Source organism: Mercenaria mercenaria, chromosome 4 (assembly GCF_021730395.1).
Source record: "Mercenaria mercenaria strain notata chromosome 4, MADL_Memer_1, whole genome shotgun sequence".
Classification (NCBI taxonomy): Eukaryota; Metazoa; Mollusca; class Bivalvia; order Venerida; family Veneridae; genus Mercenaria; species Mercenaria mercenaria.
The window spans coordinates 42133438-42153278 of NC_069364.1; the positions used below are offsets into that span (position 1 = coordinate 42133438).

The window sequence follows — 19841 nt, forward strand, 5'->3', positions numbered from 1 at the left end:
ATATGAAATTTGTGTCTAGTATAACTAAACATCTTGTCAAAGTGATATGTTATTAGCCGACTTAGTGAGGCCTTAACGATTATTCTAAGACCACACCAGAATTATGATTATATCTAACTGATAACTTCTATTCCATGGACATGGCGACACGTCCATTTTGTATTTAGGTGTAAGCTTTTAAAATATACGGACTTCAAATAAAAATACAATATAAGCATTCCCATGCTAATCAGTAGGACTTCATTTCTTTAAAAGGACTTTTTTGTATTCCTTAAATAGAACATTGCCCTCTAATTTTGTAAATCTGATCTCCTAACAGATCGTTAAATCAGGCCACTCACCTTCGAGAAAAATAATCCACTTTTTGCTTCCATATGATTTTCGAATGAAGTACCTGCAAAGAAAAATCAAAGGACTTTAAAGAGGGGGATTAAAGATTTAGCTTGATAATGTATAATCAAATACGAAACTTAAATACGTCTATTTGTGGATATTAAAGGAAATATGTTTATCCAAATGTATTAGTGTAATCTAATATAACACTCAAAGGTCTCGGACACAAATGATCACTTTGATATCAATAGTTCAAAAGATTGTTTAATGTTTTAGCCATTCTCTCTCGTAGTGCATTAAACGATTTTGGCGCTTGACTTCTACTCCATGAATGAAGTCCAATATGATATACTTGAAGAACGTGTGAATTTTCGCGACCTGGCAGAGTATAGTTTTTAACAGATGTATGTAAGAGTGTTGTGGTATTGGGGAACACAGTCTAAATTTCGTTTTATTTAGTGTACATGTATAACCATAGGCAAACCTTGGTACATTTTAATGATGTAATTTAACTTTTCGAAGCATTATATAAATTTGTATTGCTATTAGGCCTAAAAAAAATGTTTGTTTCCGGTATCCCGACCTACCCTAAATTTTTGGCTCGACCCTAAATGTTTTTATGGCCTAGGAGAATATTTTTTTCAACTTACTGCATTTTTTATGCTTTAAACATGGCCAATGATGTTACAAATCAACTTACTGTTGCTCTAAAGGCATAACCCACTTATTTGTATTCATTTTTGACACAAAAATAATTTCCGAAAAGTCTCCCTTAATAAACAAAAATCAAAAAAAAAAAAAAAATTCTCTTACCTACCCTATTTTTTTGAGCAAAAACAAAGAATTTTTTTGGCATTAAGATAAACGAAAACAGTGTTTTTTTCATATATACAATTTAGCAAAAGCATACTTTAACATGTACGAAGTTCCCGAGAATCTGTTAAGACACTGCATCACTTGCCCATCTCAGTGCCACGAATTATGTTTATAACAAATTTTCAAGTTAAAAAGCGTCGAAACTGTTCTGTTGGCAAGAGAATGAGCAGTGGTTCCAGTCACGTACACGCATGTGTAAAATAAAACTTAAAGGTGCGCCTGGTGTGTTCATCAACAATTTCAGCTCGAAAGTCAACACTTAAAAGCCTTAAAGCGTATATTAGTCGGTCACCGGCATTCAGCGAGAACAGATAAGAAAATAGTCGTATTACTAATGTTTCCTTTTATGTTTTAGCCGACTTTAAATATTTTTGAAAAAAAAACTTTTATGGAATTTAAAACTAAAGAGGAAGACATTAGAAGCCTAAGCCGCATCCATGCAATGATCTAGCAGAATAGCTTTAGTTGGGTCTGTAAAAATGCAACACCGCTCGATCCCTCTAGCACCGACGTAAGTGGAGTTGAGAATGAATTGACTCCATAAATTGACTCCATGACCGGATAGAACAAGACATAGCAACACGGCACTTTAAAGACTGCTTTTGTGATAGTTAAGACGTCTAAAAGAATATTCTTTGGAAAATTAGCCTAGCTTGAAGCAAGTATATAATCATTATATTTTTACTAGGTTTCTCATTTTTATATTCATTTCATTCAGTGTTATAATTCATTTAAAATTATTTGTGATTCTGTTAGATTCTGAAAAAAAAGATCAATTGTAGATTTTACATTTATTTATTTTTTATATTTTGTGTTCGAATGTATCTGTAGGTATATCTAAACATACTACTTTGTGTGACAAAGGTTTCTGTTATAAAATAACTCCTTACCTACCTCCAGTTCTTCATTCTTTTAAGAAAGTGTTATTGCTTCAGATTTAAATTAATTCTATGTTCCTTTTTTCTGTTAATTCTCACATAGTTTCGAATATTTTAAGAATTTAGATTTAACCTTTTTCGACCCATGAAGTTTCAATACATTTCCATTTTATAATCTTTTGTGCTTTTTCTTTATTTTTGAAAGTATTTGTTTAATATAAATTATTATTAAAATGGGGAAACATTCTCTAGGCGCGAAGGTGTCGTAGGTAAATACATTCTTCACGTTCCTCACAGTTGTCCTGTTGCTCATTTTTGTCATACAGAATTGAATGATCAAATATTCACACGGAAAGCTAGTTTTCTCATTTGAAAAATCAAAAACGAAAACACGATTTTTTTCTGCTTCAAAGGCCTTTTGCTCTTTTTTTTCAGTATCGTTATGTTGATACACTTGATCATCATTTGCTTTCTTTGTTTTGTATTCTTTGACATTTCTTTCTTGAAAAAAAAAACTGTTAATATATTTGCTCTTTGTTGTCAGGATTTTCGTAATATCAAATGCGTATCCTTTCCTTTTAGTACTGACACAATATTCTAACATATAATAATTCAAGTGCACTTTCATGATTTTTTAGAAAAGCAATGTGTTACATAAATATGTAACATTTCAGACCCCTATGTCAGATCCACTCAATCTCTAGTTTCAGTGTCATTTTTTTTTTGTATAAAAAGTATCAAAGTAGATAAAGAGAGAAGAGAGAAAGAAAATACATAAGCGTGAGTAATGTCATATTTTAGACAATTCTGATATAATGTATGAAAAGGGGGTGCAGAGGTTAGCCTGTACAAAGCAGATGATTAACGTATTCTCTCACATCACGTAACATAAATAAGGCAAAGATACATTCAAAACGTTTATTTGGTTTAATTTATTCAAAAGATGAAATATACTAATATTAATTTGTGCGTTGAGCAAACGGATATATGTCATATAGGTATGCAGAAATCTTGACGAGTTCCTTTGTTCTTGTTTTTTAATAGTTTTAAGGTGAAAGAAGACTATCTGTTAACAGTATATTAAAATGAAAATACATTTAGTATATACCAAACTTTAATTATGTACCTGTATCTATGTGCTGTAGATGTTGTTAAAATTACGGTGTATGAATGTTATCTAGAAGCAGAATAATAAGCGTCTAAACATTAATTAGCAATGTGCATATATTTACAAATGACGTCATATGTGTAATCTACATAACGTTTACCTCTGCACCATGCATATTACAAAAATCCGAACGCAATTTTATTTTTTCATAGAAATGTGCATTGTTTGAGTTTAGTTTGTACAATTTGTATATGTTGAACGAATTTTACATGTGACATTTGTTCTGCGGTGATGTGTATTATTCTCTGTTGCTTGTGTGATGTCCGTAACAAGGATATGCACTCATAACCTAAAGAGAACAGTCGACTAATATGTTATATTCTGTGTGAGGGCCAGTCGCTTTGAATATGTACCATTCAAAAGTTTATGTTTGTCGGAAAAGCAATGTACAATTGTTCCAATGTATATAGTATATGTTTCTCCGCGATTGAAATATTTGAGCAAGATTATCTCTTCTATGCTTAACATAGTTGCAGTAGTGCAATGCATTCTTAATGTCTTACGTACTAAAAGAAATAAACAAATTAAAATGAATAGTTTATTACACAGTTCAATTATATAATTGCTTTACAAGAATATAATTCAAAATGGCCTCATGTATTGACTTGGATGCTTTGTGGTTACTTCAGAAAAAGGTTCTAGTTCATATATCCCAATAATTAATAGCCCAATTTGTAATCCTAACGTTGATCAATGCGTTTCTCTGTTATATGTTTTCCTGAACTGCACTGCCAATGTATCATGAACAAAGCAAACTTTTCCATTTAATTAATTGTTTACATTTATATTCTTTAGCTATAAATGTTACGTGATATTCTGAATGGACGTTTTTGTCAAACACAGCTAATACTATTTCAACGAGACAAGTTCTGTGTACAAAATTGTTATTTGTCCTAATTATCTTTTGTATTCTGTACCTATATAAGAAACAAAAGCTCTTTAAAATATCTAATGTAATTTATTTACAAGGGTGCGGTTTTTGAAATTGTCTAATGAAAGGATTAATGTATTTCATTTAGGATTAAGTTTCAGCAAATACGAAGGTGTTTATTTTGAATTTCATTCCCTTTAAGGTACTTTAACAGCTAAATAACCCTTTGTTCCCAATATATTAAATCTTAATTTTTCCAATTAGAAGTGGAGTATACCTCGATTGATTAATGAAAGCACGCGATTCATTCGAAATACTCTTAGAAAGTTTTTGTAAATATGTACCCTTCCTATTTTTGTAAACAGATAATTACTGTTTCGAATACCCCTTTTGTATTATAACATTTAAAAGTTAAGTAAACCATTATTTGCCCTTTAAGCCATTCAGACTTTAGTTCGGAGATTACGTTTCTCTTAGAGAATGAAATCATTCAGTTTTCCCTTCATTCAAAAAAATACGAAGTATTTTTTTTACCATCGGCGAAATCTAATTGGAGTTCATGTGAAAATCCATTCATATGAAATACGGCATTGAAGTCTTTTGCCCTGATGAATCGGTATGAACCTAGAGATTACAATCATTGATGTTTTTAAAAAAGAGTGAAAACATACTTTTTAAGTTAGTAAAGAAAATTAGTTTGAAACATGCAACCTGTTTGATTAAGCGAAATGAAAAAGATATATTCTCATTACAAATAGTTATTAATTGGCCAGTGCTCTAAGGGCAGACCGATTGAGGACTTTTGCTATGCCTTATTGACATTCAATTTTTCTTTGATGCAATGCACCTGACGCTGCAAATCAAATTAAAGTTAATATGGGCCGCCAATCGTACTTTGGTTTAATGTGTTGGGAAAGGAAGATGATTTCATCTCTGAAATAATAAAGACTTTTATTACTCACAGTATAGATAACATATAAGCCTTGTTTTTAGATGAGAAAAAGGGACTCTTGAATTTACACCGCTGTGGTTAGGTAAAAATGGTAAAACCTTCATTCTATCTCAGTTTTGACGCAAACGCCATAAAAGATGTTTATTTAACCAGCATCATTTGCCGTTTTGGTTCTTATCTTTTTCTGGGAGTGTTGGATTTTTCGTTGCTGCGCCTTTGGGGAGCGCTGAACGATCCCTTTATATAAAAAAATAACAATTCATATAACGTTTCTATCACAATTTTCTATCACTAACTTACTGCAAAAGTGCTCTTAAGTAGTCCATATAATGGGTCTAAACTGGAACCAACAATTTAAATCGACACTTAATTAATCAACACCCAAACATCAACTTCGCTTTTGCTCTAATTGCTGTGGAAGAAGCTATGTTGGTGTCAATGACTTCACGTCTTTTGATTACCAGTGCGACAGTTAGAATTTAATAGTTCATTTGTTTTTAGCTCGGCTACTCGAAGAATAAGCAGAACTGTTGGACTCACCCAGGTTTGGGTAAGTTTTTGTTTGTAAGCTGATATCTCAGTAAAGACTTGTTGGAATTGATTGAAACTTCACACACTTAGTCATTGTGATAAACTGACCTATGCTGCACAGGTTCCATGACTCTAGTTTGATTTCTTTTTCAAATTTATGCCTCTTTTTCGACTTATCGGCAATTTTTGTTATTTTTATGTATGTGAGGTGGTACTTCAGTACCCGCTAATGACAATGGATTGAAGCTTCATTGCGATAATCTGACATGCAGTGCACAGGTTCTATAACTCTACTTTGCATTTTCACAAAATTATGCCCTTTTTTCGTTTTATTTTTGACATAGCAATTTTTGGTTAAGTTTTTATATGTGAGCTTGTATCTCAGTACCCACTAATTGGAATGGATTGAAACTTCACACAGTAATTGTTGTTCATTATGATGATCTAGTGTAGAAGTTCCATAACTCTGATTTGCACTCAAACCTTGATTATATAACGAGCAGTAAAGCTGAATTGTTAGGCAATTTACCAAAAAAAAAAATTATAAAATAAATCTGTTAGTGTTATTCGTGGTTGAATATTGACGGTTTCTTCGCAATTTTCTTCGTATACATGTACACAGTAATAGTTTTCTTAAACCGTATTTTCTTTTAATTTAATTTGTATTTTCAAGCGAAACAGGATGCTTTAAGCGATGACAAACATACACTAAAATAATCCTTTACATAGATTTACATGTTTAAGAGTTTTTTACTAATTTATCTGAACAATTTGACGCCCCTGTTAGATTATCATTATTTATATGTCTTTTATCTTTGGCCATACGAAGTGTAGAAATAATATATGCAAAGTGATTGACAGTAATTTTCCTGGAAAAAAGCTCTATTCATTGTGATAAAACGAAAAGATTGTACAAGGGAGTCTACATTAATGAACATTAATTGTGCTCTTGATTTCCATTATTTCACGGTTTATCATCAAAGATAGTACAATATCTATCTAATCTGAACATCAAAAGTATGTTTACTTTTTGAAGTAAAGTGCGACATTGTCGCCCTCGATTTAGCTTTGTGTTTACAATAATGTTTGTTTGAACTAAATAAGGATGTGTTGTGTACCTTCATTGAATCAGTTTGCATTGTATTTATACCAAAGACCTATCTGCTGTAAGACATGTTGAAGGATTTTCTGCTTATGCTTTCCTGTCCTGCGTATGGCCATTAAGTTTAGGTTTTAAGGTATTCGTTTCCTTCTAGTGAAATTAAGTAGATTGCAGTAATGAGGCGTAGCAAAGTTCACCTTGAAAGCAATAACAGTTAAACGATCAATTAGCGACTTATAACCTATTTATAGTTTAACAAGTAAACCTGTAGGTTGCCATCAGCACGTCCCATACTAAACTATCTACTTTTAAAATGCATTTAGTTCTATGGATGCTGCATAACCTGGCATAATAAACTTACAAGTGAGTCAAACATTTGAAAATCTTTGGTTGTTAACAGTTAAACTATAACTCTGAAAATGGTTGAGGGGCATGTTTCACTTTTCTGTTGTTTTTTTTTCTGTTGACATAACTGAAAGAGTTTATAAGAAAATACGAAAAATGAAGAGTTGAATTTAAACTCGGAGTTTGTTAGAAGATCTTGAGCCGAAATACATATGAGCCGTTCCATGGGAAAACCAACATAGTGGGTATGCGACCAGCATGGATCCAGACCAGCCTGCGCATCCGCGCAGTCTGGTCAGGCTCCATGCTGTTCGCTAACAGTTTCTCCAATTCCAATAGGCTTTAAAAGCGAACAGCATGGAGCCTGACCAGACTGCGCGGATGCGCAGGCTGGTCTGGATCCATGCTGGTCGCATACCCACTATGTTGGTTTTCTCATGGCACGGCTCATATAATAAAACCTATCAGGCATTATAGAACACAACCAAGCAAGATAATAGAAACCCGGTATGGCTGAGACTGTTCACGAGAGATATTGAAATATGCAACACCTCGTACGCCCAGTAAAAGCCCATAATGCGATATTTTACAAATACAATGATCCCACAGGAACAGGACATACAAACTGACCTTAATATAACAAGTAATTATTAGTTATAGGGGTCTTCGTGGCCGAGTTAAGGTCCGCTTGCCTCTCACTGATGTGCGTTCGAGCCACGCTTGGGGTTTGGAATTCTTCATTCTTCTAGCTTACTTTAGGTCTGTGGTTCTATCTAGGTCCGTCCATGATGAAATAATGCTCAGGGACACCTTGGGTCTTCCTTCACCATCAAAAGCTGGAAAGTCCTTATATGACCTATATTCGTGTCGGTATGACGTTAAACCCGCAAACAATATCAGTTCTATGGCTATTGAGTGATATAAAGTGAGACAGAATGTATAACTGTAAGACCGATTGATATGCCAATTTATCAGTATTTAAATTTGTCATGCAGCCAATGGTCATCGGTGCAAAAGCTAAATGGTTAAGTATTAAACCGTTCATTATTAAAGTTTCTAGTTGTTTTGCTCGAGAAGTTTTGAAACTAGCTATAATGTTGGGCAATCGTCGGCGCTTTGACTTTTCCAAATCCACTAGATTTTGGCGCCAAAATAAATAAAACTTTAGTTCTTTCATGAGTTTTAGATGAAACACTGCCAAGAACCCAAGCCAAATTGTAGTACTGACTGTGCAGAGGAAACATATTGTACACTTTCTGAATGTCTGGCCCGTCAATAGTCACAACTAAGTAGTGTTAAGTAGTACTAACCTGATGGTTTAATAATTTTGACTGTTGACCGGGATTGCATTCAGTAAGAGTTTTATTACATGATATTAATAGGACTGTCAACCCTTTTATACTAAGTTTTGACTATACTTAAGCAAACTTGTGTTAACAAAAGACTGGTAATTAGCACAAACTATGGGACTTCGATTTATACAAGGAATCATGTATAAATGAAAAAAAAGATTAAATAATTGTTTAGCGTGTTATCCTAATTTCAATACACGAACCTTTCGATTGAAAGTGTTCTCTTGAATCGATTGCAATATAAAATTTCGAGAATTTTGATTTCAATTTAGAAAATGTCTATTCCTGTCTGTGATACTTTCACCTAACTGGTCGGGAGCGCAATACGCGTCGATCTGTAATTTCAACTTCCCTACTGAATTTTTTGACGGCGTTAAGTATTTAGGATTGCCAATCTACGTGACTTTTGGTACTGTACACATGGAGAAAACGTCTCGATTCAGGTAATATTTTGCTTTATATTTTCCTTATTACTTGACAGATAAACACTTAGTCCAACTGCTTTTCATAGACTATGTAGATAACGTAAACACGTTTGCAGTTGGGCGAAATGTTACAGGAACGTACTGAAAACTTATTGCAGACGTTTTGCGCGAGGAAAAGCATTGATTTTTCTGTCTTTGACGCTCTTTATCTTATGAAAATCCGTCGACTAATAAGGAAAATATAAGCAAAATGCTACCTGAATCGGGTCATTATCTCGATGTGTACGATATTCAAAAGTCACGTGAGCTGGTCATCCTGAATACTTATGTGGTAAAAAGATACAGTAGGGAAGTTGATATTACACACGCGTACTGCGCTCGCGACCAGTTAGGTGAGAGTGATCCAGACACGAATTTTCTAGATGAAAATTATTATTCTTGAAATTTTATATTGCAGTCGATTCAAGAGAACACTTTCAGTCGGAAGGTCCGTGTGGGTTGGCCACACTGAGTATTACTTTTTTGAATAACATTTTAGGTTTGTTATTAAATTTTAACAGTTGCAGGATGGATGCTTGGGTCAATATGTAGTTCTTTTAGCATGCCTAAAATTAATATCGACTGAGGACCAAACTGTCAAGAACATCAATCTTTGATTATACTATCACACGACGGCCTATACTTGCTTCATGTTTACAAATTTAGTACACTTATACCTGTAAGTAAATGACCATTTTGTATTATTTCATAGTTTTACAAAAGGAAAGAATACATCAAAGTACTGAAGCGTGTTCGCCGGTAGTAAATGTATTTATTACATATCTTAAACACATGTCATATTTTCGTTTGTTGTATATAAATTATTATATGTGACATATAAAAATGTCGTGCATTTAATCAATGTAAACAAAACCTACCTTGGGGTTATTTATTTACACAAAAATCCGAAAACCTAAAGCCTTAAAATTTCCTATTAAACAAACGATATTCAAAGATACGCTGGGTTCTAAAAACGGTTCGAATAATTCAACATTTATCATTAAAGAAGAGGCAAAGTGATTTGGCGCGTTTTCTCTTTCTCTCTGCATTTGAAGAAATAATGAGTCTGTTTATAAATACTCTAAAATAACGTGATAAAATTTGGCAACACAGCAGCGAATTCAATATGTGCTATCACGAAGCTCAAATTTTTGTTTTGAATATTTTTTTTCAATAAAAGTTAAGATTTATCGTTGAACTGTTAAATAGAATTCCTGCCTCGACAAATTACGCTGTTAGCATATTCAACATATCGTTGGACTAGACAGACACCTACAACATGCAATGTTTTATGCAATGAACCAAATTGTAAAATGTAAACCAGATTATTTACAGTAAGACGCAGACAAACAACATATGTACCGACTTCCAACTTCCTATCAAGTATTGGGAAATGAAACCTTTCGTATATTCTATGTGGCGTACATCGATATAGCTTATACATTTTAGTATCACACATTGTACGAGGATAACTAGACAATATTTTGGTAAATGAATAGGTGAAAAATATTTCAAAAGAAAAGCACGAATAGTCTAGAGAAACGCAGCAGGAGTACAAGTCTCATTTTCACTGATTTGTCATTTAATTGTGCTGATAAAGACACGGATATTTATCGCATGCTGTGCATAGCGAGTAGCAAGTTGAAGAATGTTTAAAAATCGAAAAGAAGTGCACTTTTAAAAACTTTTTAGACAGGATTTAGATCGAACATTTTCATTTTTAAAATTATTATAATATAAGTCAAATATCACAGCTCAAAATCACTTATTACTTGTATTACATCATTTGCTGAATGTTTTTAATTGCAACAATTTTTGACCAGTTTACTTACAAAACGGATTTAGATAACCCTCCCCAAACATAAACATTACAAAATAAGTTTTTAGAACAATTCAGAATTACTTAATACTCCGTTGTTTTTTTTAAACTTTTATATCTTAATGCAAATGCAGTATATCATCATCAAAATATAGAAATCACGTTCAAATTATTCTATTTTTGCAGTTCGGCTATTAATACTTATCAGAAAAAAAAAATGTTCACAGAAACTGCCGATACCTGTTTCGAAACAGCAACAAATAATTGTTGCTTTTAAACTATTACAGGTGTCTGTTGTGAAGCAGTAACAACAGAGTGTTAACTAGGTACGGTTCTGCTATCACGAACGTTGTATTTGTTGTTTACCTACCAACACCAGTAAAGCTGATATGTATACACTAGATAACATCTTTGCTTCAAAGTAAACCCAGAAGTTGTCCAAACGTGTTTATATTACCTCTTATTGCTTGTTTATGGATTTCTACACTCTTGGCCAATACTCGATCCGTAATTTCACCATTTCCCTTTAGCAGACGGTTGTATCTGCATTCGCACTATATTGCATAGCTCTTTTGAAAAGTACAACCATATTTTTACACAACCTTTCATTTTAGCAGTGTTTTAGAATAAATAGACAAAAAAATATTATGGTATGCGGTTTTGTTCAATAATTAGAATATCAAAAGCACGAAATAATTTCAATACGTATAAGATTATCAGCATATTGTAAAACAGCTTATAATGACGGCTTTTGACGTAATAACTTATTTCATATCTTCGTGGTATGTAATATGTAAATTCTTCGACATCCTCAGTAGAGACAAAATGGTTATCACAATACTTAATAGCCTAATGTTTTCTTTAATATTACCTTTAAAAACTTGACATTTTAGTTTGTACTAAAATTTTCTAAATTGGTGCCTTAAACATTTTTATTTTCTTATTGATATAAATATTTTTCAAATAGTTCAGATAAATATATACTTCAAATTCACTTGTCCTTTTGACTACGTATGATAAGATACTTGCATAAATTAACGCTTTTCCATGTGCAAATGTAATCTAAATTCATTAGGGAAATGGCAAACAAATACTCACTAGTTGGCATGTTAGCATTCGGATACATTAAAACTCTAAAATGCTATGACAATCGGTATCATTTGCATCGTAATATAAATTATAAAAAATACACATGGGTATTCTGCTACCTTAAAAATAAGAAAGTGTCACTCACCCTGCAGGTGATCCGTCATTGCACGTGACGGTTTCATTCGTAAGGAATTTACGCCGTAATTTCGGAACATCTCGTACTCCACAATCGTGTGAACTCTGTGCTATATCCTTCAGCGCTTTAATCAAAGTGTCCGTCTGTCCAAGACGTTCTAACGGCTCAAAATCCAAGTTGATATCGTTTGAACTTCTATGATCGTTAATTGAGTAGCAATATGCCATAACTGTTACACAAGCCGCGTATATCCATAAAAACATCACAACGACAGTCATTTTCTTAATACGGTTTATCTTAAGACACACAACCAAATGTCATTTTGCTTCCGTAGATTTTTTTCCCTGCCAGCGAATTACATTAGGAGAGTAAATCCAGTTTTTGTCTACAAATTGGAAGCAATTTGTCAGGTTCCAGCTCAGTACTGTATGATTTACGTCCACATTTTGATTAAAAGTCTGAGAATTGACCTTTTCGTATTCCATAGAATTATTTCCATTTTAACCAACTGCAATAATCACAAATAATTTTGCTAGGCTTAATTTGGTACTATTTTGATTTTGAAACGTTTTACCTTAAATCACTATATTTATTTATATTAGATTATATTTTCATAATATCATATTTATTTTATTAATTTATCATAAGAAATTCCAAATCAAATTCACCTTATTTTTCTTTTTAAATTGTAACATATTCCTTTTTTTTCCTTTATATTTTTTTACAAACATTCAGCTTTGATCGTCCCCATTATTTCCAAAATAATATCAATACAGATTAAATGCTTAACTTCTTTAATTTTTTTCGTCTTAAACCTCTTCACTCAGTTTAAATTGTAAAAGAGTTTAAACCCTTAGTACCGCCTTTATAGTTTAGTCACACCCTAAGTTAAAGAACTTCACACGCATCTGCCAGTGTTAAATATACGTTCAAAAGTTATACACATTTTGTGGTCCACTCATAGTTAAATATGACTGATATAAAGCGCGAGTATTTTATACGCACAACAGTCGGTACATCAAAGAAGAATTTACCTGTAACAAGAAAGATTAAAGGGCTTTAAGATAGTAATCAGACTAACAACTGGTATGTATGTACCGTAGTGCAATGATTGACAATTGTATACACACACTCAAGCCTGACATCTATACTTACCTTGTTAACCTTAAATCAATTATTATCATTTAATAAAAACTTTTTATCCATCGCAGTTAAATGAAAACATGAAAGATTAGTAATTATTTTGCTATTAATTGGAAAATTACAAAACCATATGAATATTTATACATCAATTAAAATGTAAAAGTACAAAGGTAGAAAGATCAGTTAACGACATTTGGCTAAGTGCTGCGAACTTTAGATCAGTTACAATCAAATGTTTTCCTGTAAAAATAGTTCTGTTTGCTTCAGGTTAGCTTAGATGAAAGCGAGTTAATTTTTTTGCGTCTAAAATATTTGTTTTAAACTTTTGCTACATCTGTCAAAAGCGACCAAAGTTTGATGTTTATATTGCATTAAGTTTTTTTTTGCCGCCAAATTTACCATTGTTTAATTCAAATTTCATTGTTTTGCGAGGGGAAATTTTGCAACTAAAATCAAGTTTCATAATAAGTTTGTAATTCAGTCCATTAAAAGTTTTTGGGGAACAGCAGCTAAGAAACAACCAGTCTTGAAATTTGGTCATAGGACGGAAATTATTGCAAGCTTCATTGGTGTAACTTCAACTAATGTAATGGCATCAAGATATTTTTATAAGTCTTAACTTCAAGTGACATTTTGCCTCTCATCGTAACAGTTGTTTAGTCTAAAAGAATGGGACTGTTGGGGATATTCTTCCTTGTTTTCATTTTATCAGTTATACTTCATGTTATGTTTATCCATCCGATACATTTTACTACAGATATAATAATGTAAAAATGTTAATTCGGAAACTAGTAAAACTTTTAATTTTTATATTTTGATAATAATAATAAATTAAAATTTTTATCTCTGTTTACTATTTATAATATCTCACACAGTACAGTTGTGTGTTTCAAATGATTGATGTCGTAAAAATGTTGCTATTTCTTTTCAGTTACATAGATTTTCATTTTATATTGTATCGATTATGTTATGTGACTTGTTGTTATTTTGTTTATAATACCATCATCATCAGGTTGGAGGGTACTGTAAGTGCTAGGTTGGTGTGACTTAGAATGGCTTAATTTTCATTTCTTGTTAGACCATTTCAGGATTGCACTCCTTTCAAGCTCGCTAGATCAAAACGTGTTCAAGGTGAGCTATTGTGATCACTCGCCCTCCGTTTTCCCGTCCGTCCATCGGTCGCCAACATTTTCACAGAACAACATCAACTCTGATGATCTTGTATAAGTGCTGTAGGACAAGATATCCCTCCGTACATGGTCTTCCCTTGACAGTGCAGGAGAGAAGAACTGTTGCAAGGAGCTTCTCATGAAGCTGATGGCACTGTTAGTGAATCTATGTGGTCAAGCGCATCCATTTTCAGACACTACATTGAAAATCATGTCTTGAAATTTGCTCATGGGCATAATGGACAAAAGTTTCTTCTTCTTCTTGATGACCACAAATCTCATGCCAGTATTGGTTTGTCTGAATGGGCAGTATGGAATCATCATCTTCATTCTTCCTCACCACTGCAGTCACATTTTACAACCAATATAAGTTTGATGTTTTGAACCCTTTCAAAGAATTTATGACGCACACTGTCACCACAAACTAATCAGACAGTTATCAAACAATCATAACTGGATACAGCATTTGTGAAGTTGCTCGTCAGGTGCACACTAAAGCTCTTTAAACTGAAAACATTCAGTCATCTTTTCGCCGCTGTGTATTTACCCGTTCAATGTTGGCGCAGTCCTAAAGGAGAAGCTCCTGCCAGCTGAAGTATTTAAGAATGAGACTGACACTGTAAATGAAGCGAACAGCCAGTCAACAGTGGAAGGCGGAATTCTATATGATAATCAGTTGAGTAATGAAGAGGAGGAAACTATTACAGACCTATTTGAAAAGGAGGAAAGTGATCTGAATAAGGTCAAAAGTGGACACAAAAGCAAACAAAGGAAAACAATGAGTAACATAGCAGCTGGGAAGTAAATTACGGAGGAAGTAGTTGCCAAGATGAGATGAGTGAACATGAAAAGAACCAAACGAAACCTACTCAGAGTAAGCATGATAAAGTGAAAACTATAAAAAAGATATAGTAAATGTAGCAATTTCAGTACAATATACCAGTGTCCCCAAAGCCTGGTCCCGAACATAATAATTTGAACCCGGATACCGATACATTTGAATCAGATGCTATGATTGATGAAGAAGAGTTATGCTGCCAGTGTAAGAGATACACTCCAGAGTATCTCTATCATTTTTGTCAGTTGGGGGCGTTGCGGTAAAACAGGGGCAAAACATGCAACCACTGGGTACATTTGTCATATTGTACACCAATACGGGTTCTTAGAAAAGGTGATTCTTTCCTTTGTCCATGTTGTGACAGGTAAGAATAAAAAGATATTCACACAATAAAGTCGTTAAAACTATGTACAAAGGTAAGACTGTTAAAAAGTTACATATTTTAGTGTTTTAAAGTTTATTTCTTATTCTTGGTAAATTGAAAACTATTTTAACAATGGACCATAAAACCACATTATTAATTTTGAGTGCCTAATATTAAAGTTCAACATGATTTACTTCCCCTGCATGACGTCACTGGAATTAGGACCATAACAAATTAACACACTCTTCCATACACCCAGTCAAAAAGTGCAAGTTCTTATTGACTATAAAAAAAGTGTTTCCGAGCTCTGTGTTGAAAGAACAGTTTGTTAAGATGCTAGAATTTCACATAAGAAGACTGGTTTACCATCTACATACATTAAGGTATAGACTGTATAAAAGTATGTGCTGAGGCTTTCTTGGTTGACCGCCTGATAGTTGCATGTAGTCTTTCTAATAAGTATAAAATAGAACAGTTTTGTGTGTGGCTTTTAGCACATTGAAAGTGTATGTGTACATAAGTTAACTGTTCCTGGTGTTGGACTGTGTATATATTCACCTTGGAATTACTTCTGGTAGCGGATTACCATTTCAACTGCACCCGTCTATCCGGGGTTCACCATTTCTGGCGGGAAGAATACATACAGAATACTATGGTAGAAGTTTTGACAGTTCTATTTGTTATAAAGTTGTTACATTCCTAATACTATCGCATATTTGAGGAAAATTAATGCAATATATTGGGAAAAGATTTATTTATTCAGGTAAGTGTACATTATTTGTTTATTTTTAATATATTAATATGCATTTTTAACGATTTTTTTCTTATCCCCACGGAATGAGGTCCTTCGGCGAAATCAGTCAATTTTAGTTAAGGCTCTTGAAAACAACCCAACAAAGTATGACAATATGCAATATATTTTCAAAGTATTTGTTAAAATCACCAAAATCATGTTGTATAGTTTATGTCTATCAAATAATCGGATTCCATAAACTAGAAAGTATATTTCAAAATTATTTATGCTCGCATGAATGTGGCAAATGACAGCATATGCGAAAATAGCATACGAGTGGTAAAAACAGAATAATGGTTGCAGTTTGGAACTAAAGGTAAGAATGTGGAATGAATGTTAGACCTCAAAATAAATAATTTACACTAACTAAATCTGAATAAATTTCTAATAAACCGAAAAACCTGCAAAACAAATTATCAGTTAGTAGAACCAATGATGCCAATCAGTATTCAGCTACTGTTGAGCCAATGCCATGTATCTGTGCTATGATCCCAATAAGAAAATTATCAACCATAGAAACAAGGACAAATTGTTGACAAGGGATGCCAAACATATAATCTGCAACTGTTGGGTCAATGGCAGATATATGTAAAAGGGCAATAGTCAAATAATCAGCAAATATAGAGCCAGTTGCAAGTACCTGTCATAGAACGCCAAATAAATAGCTAGCAGTTGTAGGACCAGTTGCCAATGTTAATGTAAATAAGACTTACAAACAATTATTCAGCAATTGTAGGACGAATTGCACATGTGTAATTAATGATAAAATTTCCAAATAAATATTCAACAGTTGTAGGACCAAATTCACATTGGTAATTTAATTAAGATTTCCAAACAAATATTATACAAATCTAGATCAAGAAATAAAAGCATGACTTGTAAACTATATATATACACAACAGTTTTAAAACACACTGATATTGTCTAATAAATCATAATTCCTTCAAACAAGACAGTAATTAACATAAACAAATATTTGAATTTACCGAACAAATGCCGAATAAGAACATATCTGTAGAACCAAGAGAAGTATAATAGAGAAGTGATCACTCGAACGTTCACACAAATATTGATCACTTGTTGAGCCACAAGAAATTGTTATGTAATATACAAAAATCTAACAGCTGTTGTCCTTTGGTTCATCTAGATGTCAGCAGATAAAACATTTCTATTTTGTCAAGATTAAAAAAAAACAAATATAAGAACAATTAACAGAAACAAATGACATATCTTACTTGTAAACAGATCAAACGCAGAACGGATTTTTTTTTCGAATCTGAGCAGAACTCAACCATACAAAATAACAGTCTTACGTGCTCAGTGTGAGAATTAATATTTTCATTAGTTTTGTTAATGTTTGTAAAGGGTGGGGTTTAGCTAACAAAACGAGAAAACGTTGAAAAGCATAGTCAAACTTTAACACAAATTATCTATCGAGTATTATTTTTATATGCTAAAACGAATGCTCACTTACCTCATCGGAAATGCTTTACTTTTTTGTAGTTCAATTTTTTTATCTTTTAATTGACGATAATGTAATATAGATGAAGCAGCAAGAAGGTTTCTGCTTAAAATGATTTAATGCTGGTGATGCAAGTTTTCTTGCAATATAAACAAGCGTAAATAAAACACGACGCAATACTACATATTTTGTGGCTCTACACAATTCAGAGACGACAACAACGATAACGTTAAGACATTTTACATTTCATATCATCAAAGGAAGTTCGTTTGATCACGGAAAACCCATGTCAAACATACAACTGATCTGGCACTGGCACTAAGAATATCTTCTGATAGAGACTCGGAAAAATTCTCACTCTTCTATTGTTATACAACTTCAAACGTTTCTGAAATCCCCATAGTCCTATCAGAATGATACAACATTTTGTTAGTTTTCTTTAGATCTTTTCTGAACTGTTTCATATTTAGGCCCGCCAGAATAGAATGCATACTGGGTCATTAGCGTTATAATGAAGGAAATTAGACAGTTTTCTTAACACATACTTCTTGCGTTTATACCATTCAAACGGCCAACTTTCCACAGTTCTTGTAAATATTCTTCAGTATCTGCAATTGAAAAGTAAAATCATTAAACAAAATGATATCAGACGCGATTTGGACTGAGGCTGTTAATGATAGGCAATGAAAAGTGCAACACACCTCACACCTCTAACACCGGACTTGAGACTCAAGTCATAACCTGTGATTTGTTTTGCTAATATTAGAGTAAAGTTCTAGCGGGTTGGCAAAATAACATCTATAACATAACACGAGTGTAGCAGTAGTACTCCTTCTCCATTTCCGGGGAGTGAAAAAGACCTTGACGTTAGAACATATTAGAGTTTTGCACAATTCACACACTTATTAAATATTCTCTGATCTCTCATTTACATGATTAATCTATGAAAATGAATATGCAGAACAAAAGAGAAAAAACTATGTCCTTACAACTTTATTTTAAAAGCATTATTACAAAGGCCACTGGAATTATTTATTGGAGACCAAATACAAAAGTAGTAATGTCCTTACAACTTTATTTTAAAAGCATTATTACAAAGGCCACTGGAATTATTTATTGGAGACCAAATACAAAAGTAGTAATGTCCTTACAACTTTAATTTAAAAGCATTATTACAAAGGCCACTGGAATTATTTATTGGAGACCAAATACAAAAGTAGTAATGTCCTTACAACTTTATTTTAAAAGCATTATTACAAAGGCCACTGGAATTATTTATTGAAGACCAAATACAAAAGTAGTATTCATCATTAAAAAATATTAAACGTATCAAAAAAGACCGAAGAATTATCCTATATACATGTAACAAAGTTTTGGAAATGTTGCAAGAACGATGAATGTTGTTCTAAGTGTTACTGTCGACCTTAATAAATGTTTAATGCAAGTGAGACAAATGCAATATTCTTTTTCAGTGCAGCTATAAACACATCAGCCTTCACAGATATCGAATACTTTACATTATATTACACAGTATTGGAAAAATATGAAAATGTCTTAGCTACTTGTGAAGGGTAAATATCACTACATCAGTATGTGTAATCAATACGGGTGTAGAGGGTTGACTAGCTTGTTGTCTTCAGTTTTAATGTCACTTTAAAGGCGGCAAAAATGGTTGTATTTTCATCCGATGTTTCATCTAAAATCACTTTCAACTCAAGGTTAATACAGACCTTGATGACAACATAACGTATACCCATATTTGCCACACATGATATGCCTTTATGTCAGTATGTGTTTCATCTTTTACCTGCTGACTCTAATATCCTATAGTTTATTGAATTACTTTAGCTCGATTGTAATAAAAAATTCAAGCCTGTTTGAACCACTCTCGAGTCCGCCATCTGAAAAGACCAGTACTGGTAATACATGATAATGAGTAGTCGTGATCCTAGTGGGCTCGAACCCAGGACACCCGGGTTGAGCGGCTGACACTTTAAGCACTAGACCACCGCCCCTACCCTTTTAATAACACTTTTCCGGGTATTTATCGAAAATCCCTTACCGCGCAAGTACTTAGTTTGACGTATATTTCGTATTTGACACTTTAACAGAGCGTTTTGAAGTATAAAAGGTATACTCATATAAAGTATAATTAA

The 19841-nt window shown here is 32.9% G+C and overlaps 2 protein-coding genes across 2 annotated transcripts in view; both read right to left on the minus strand.

The window, feature by feature from the left end:
• LOC123551542 (palmitoleoyl-protein carboxylesterase notum1-like) overlaps positions 1 to 12934 on the minus strand; it is a 36291-nt gene extending 23357 nt beyond the window's left edge. Inside the window, exons 1-2 of the mRNA XM_045340552.2 lie at positions 11926 to 12934; positions 342 to 394 (exon numbers count right to left, since the gene is read on the minus strand). Of these exons, the coding sequence (XP_045196487.1) occupies positions 342 to 394; positions 11926 to 12194 (322 nt within the window). The 5' untranslated portion in view covers positions 12195 to 12934. The remainder of the gene's footprint in view (positions 1 to 341; positions 395 to 11925) is intronic.
• Positions 1 to 19841, minus strand: part of LOC123551545 (BLOC-1-related complex subunit 5-like) — a 256821-nt gene that overhangs the window by 157721 nt on the left and 79259 nt on the right. The window lies entirely within an intron of this gene.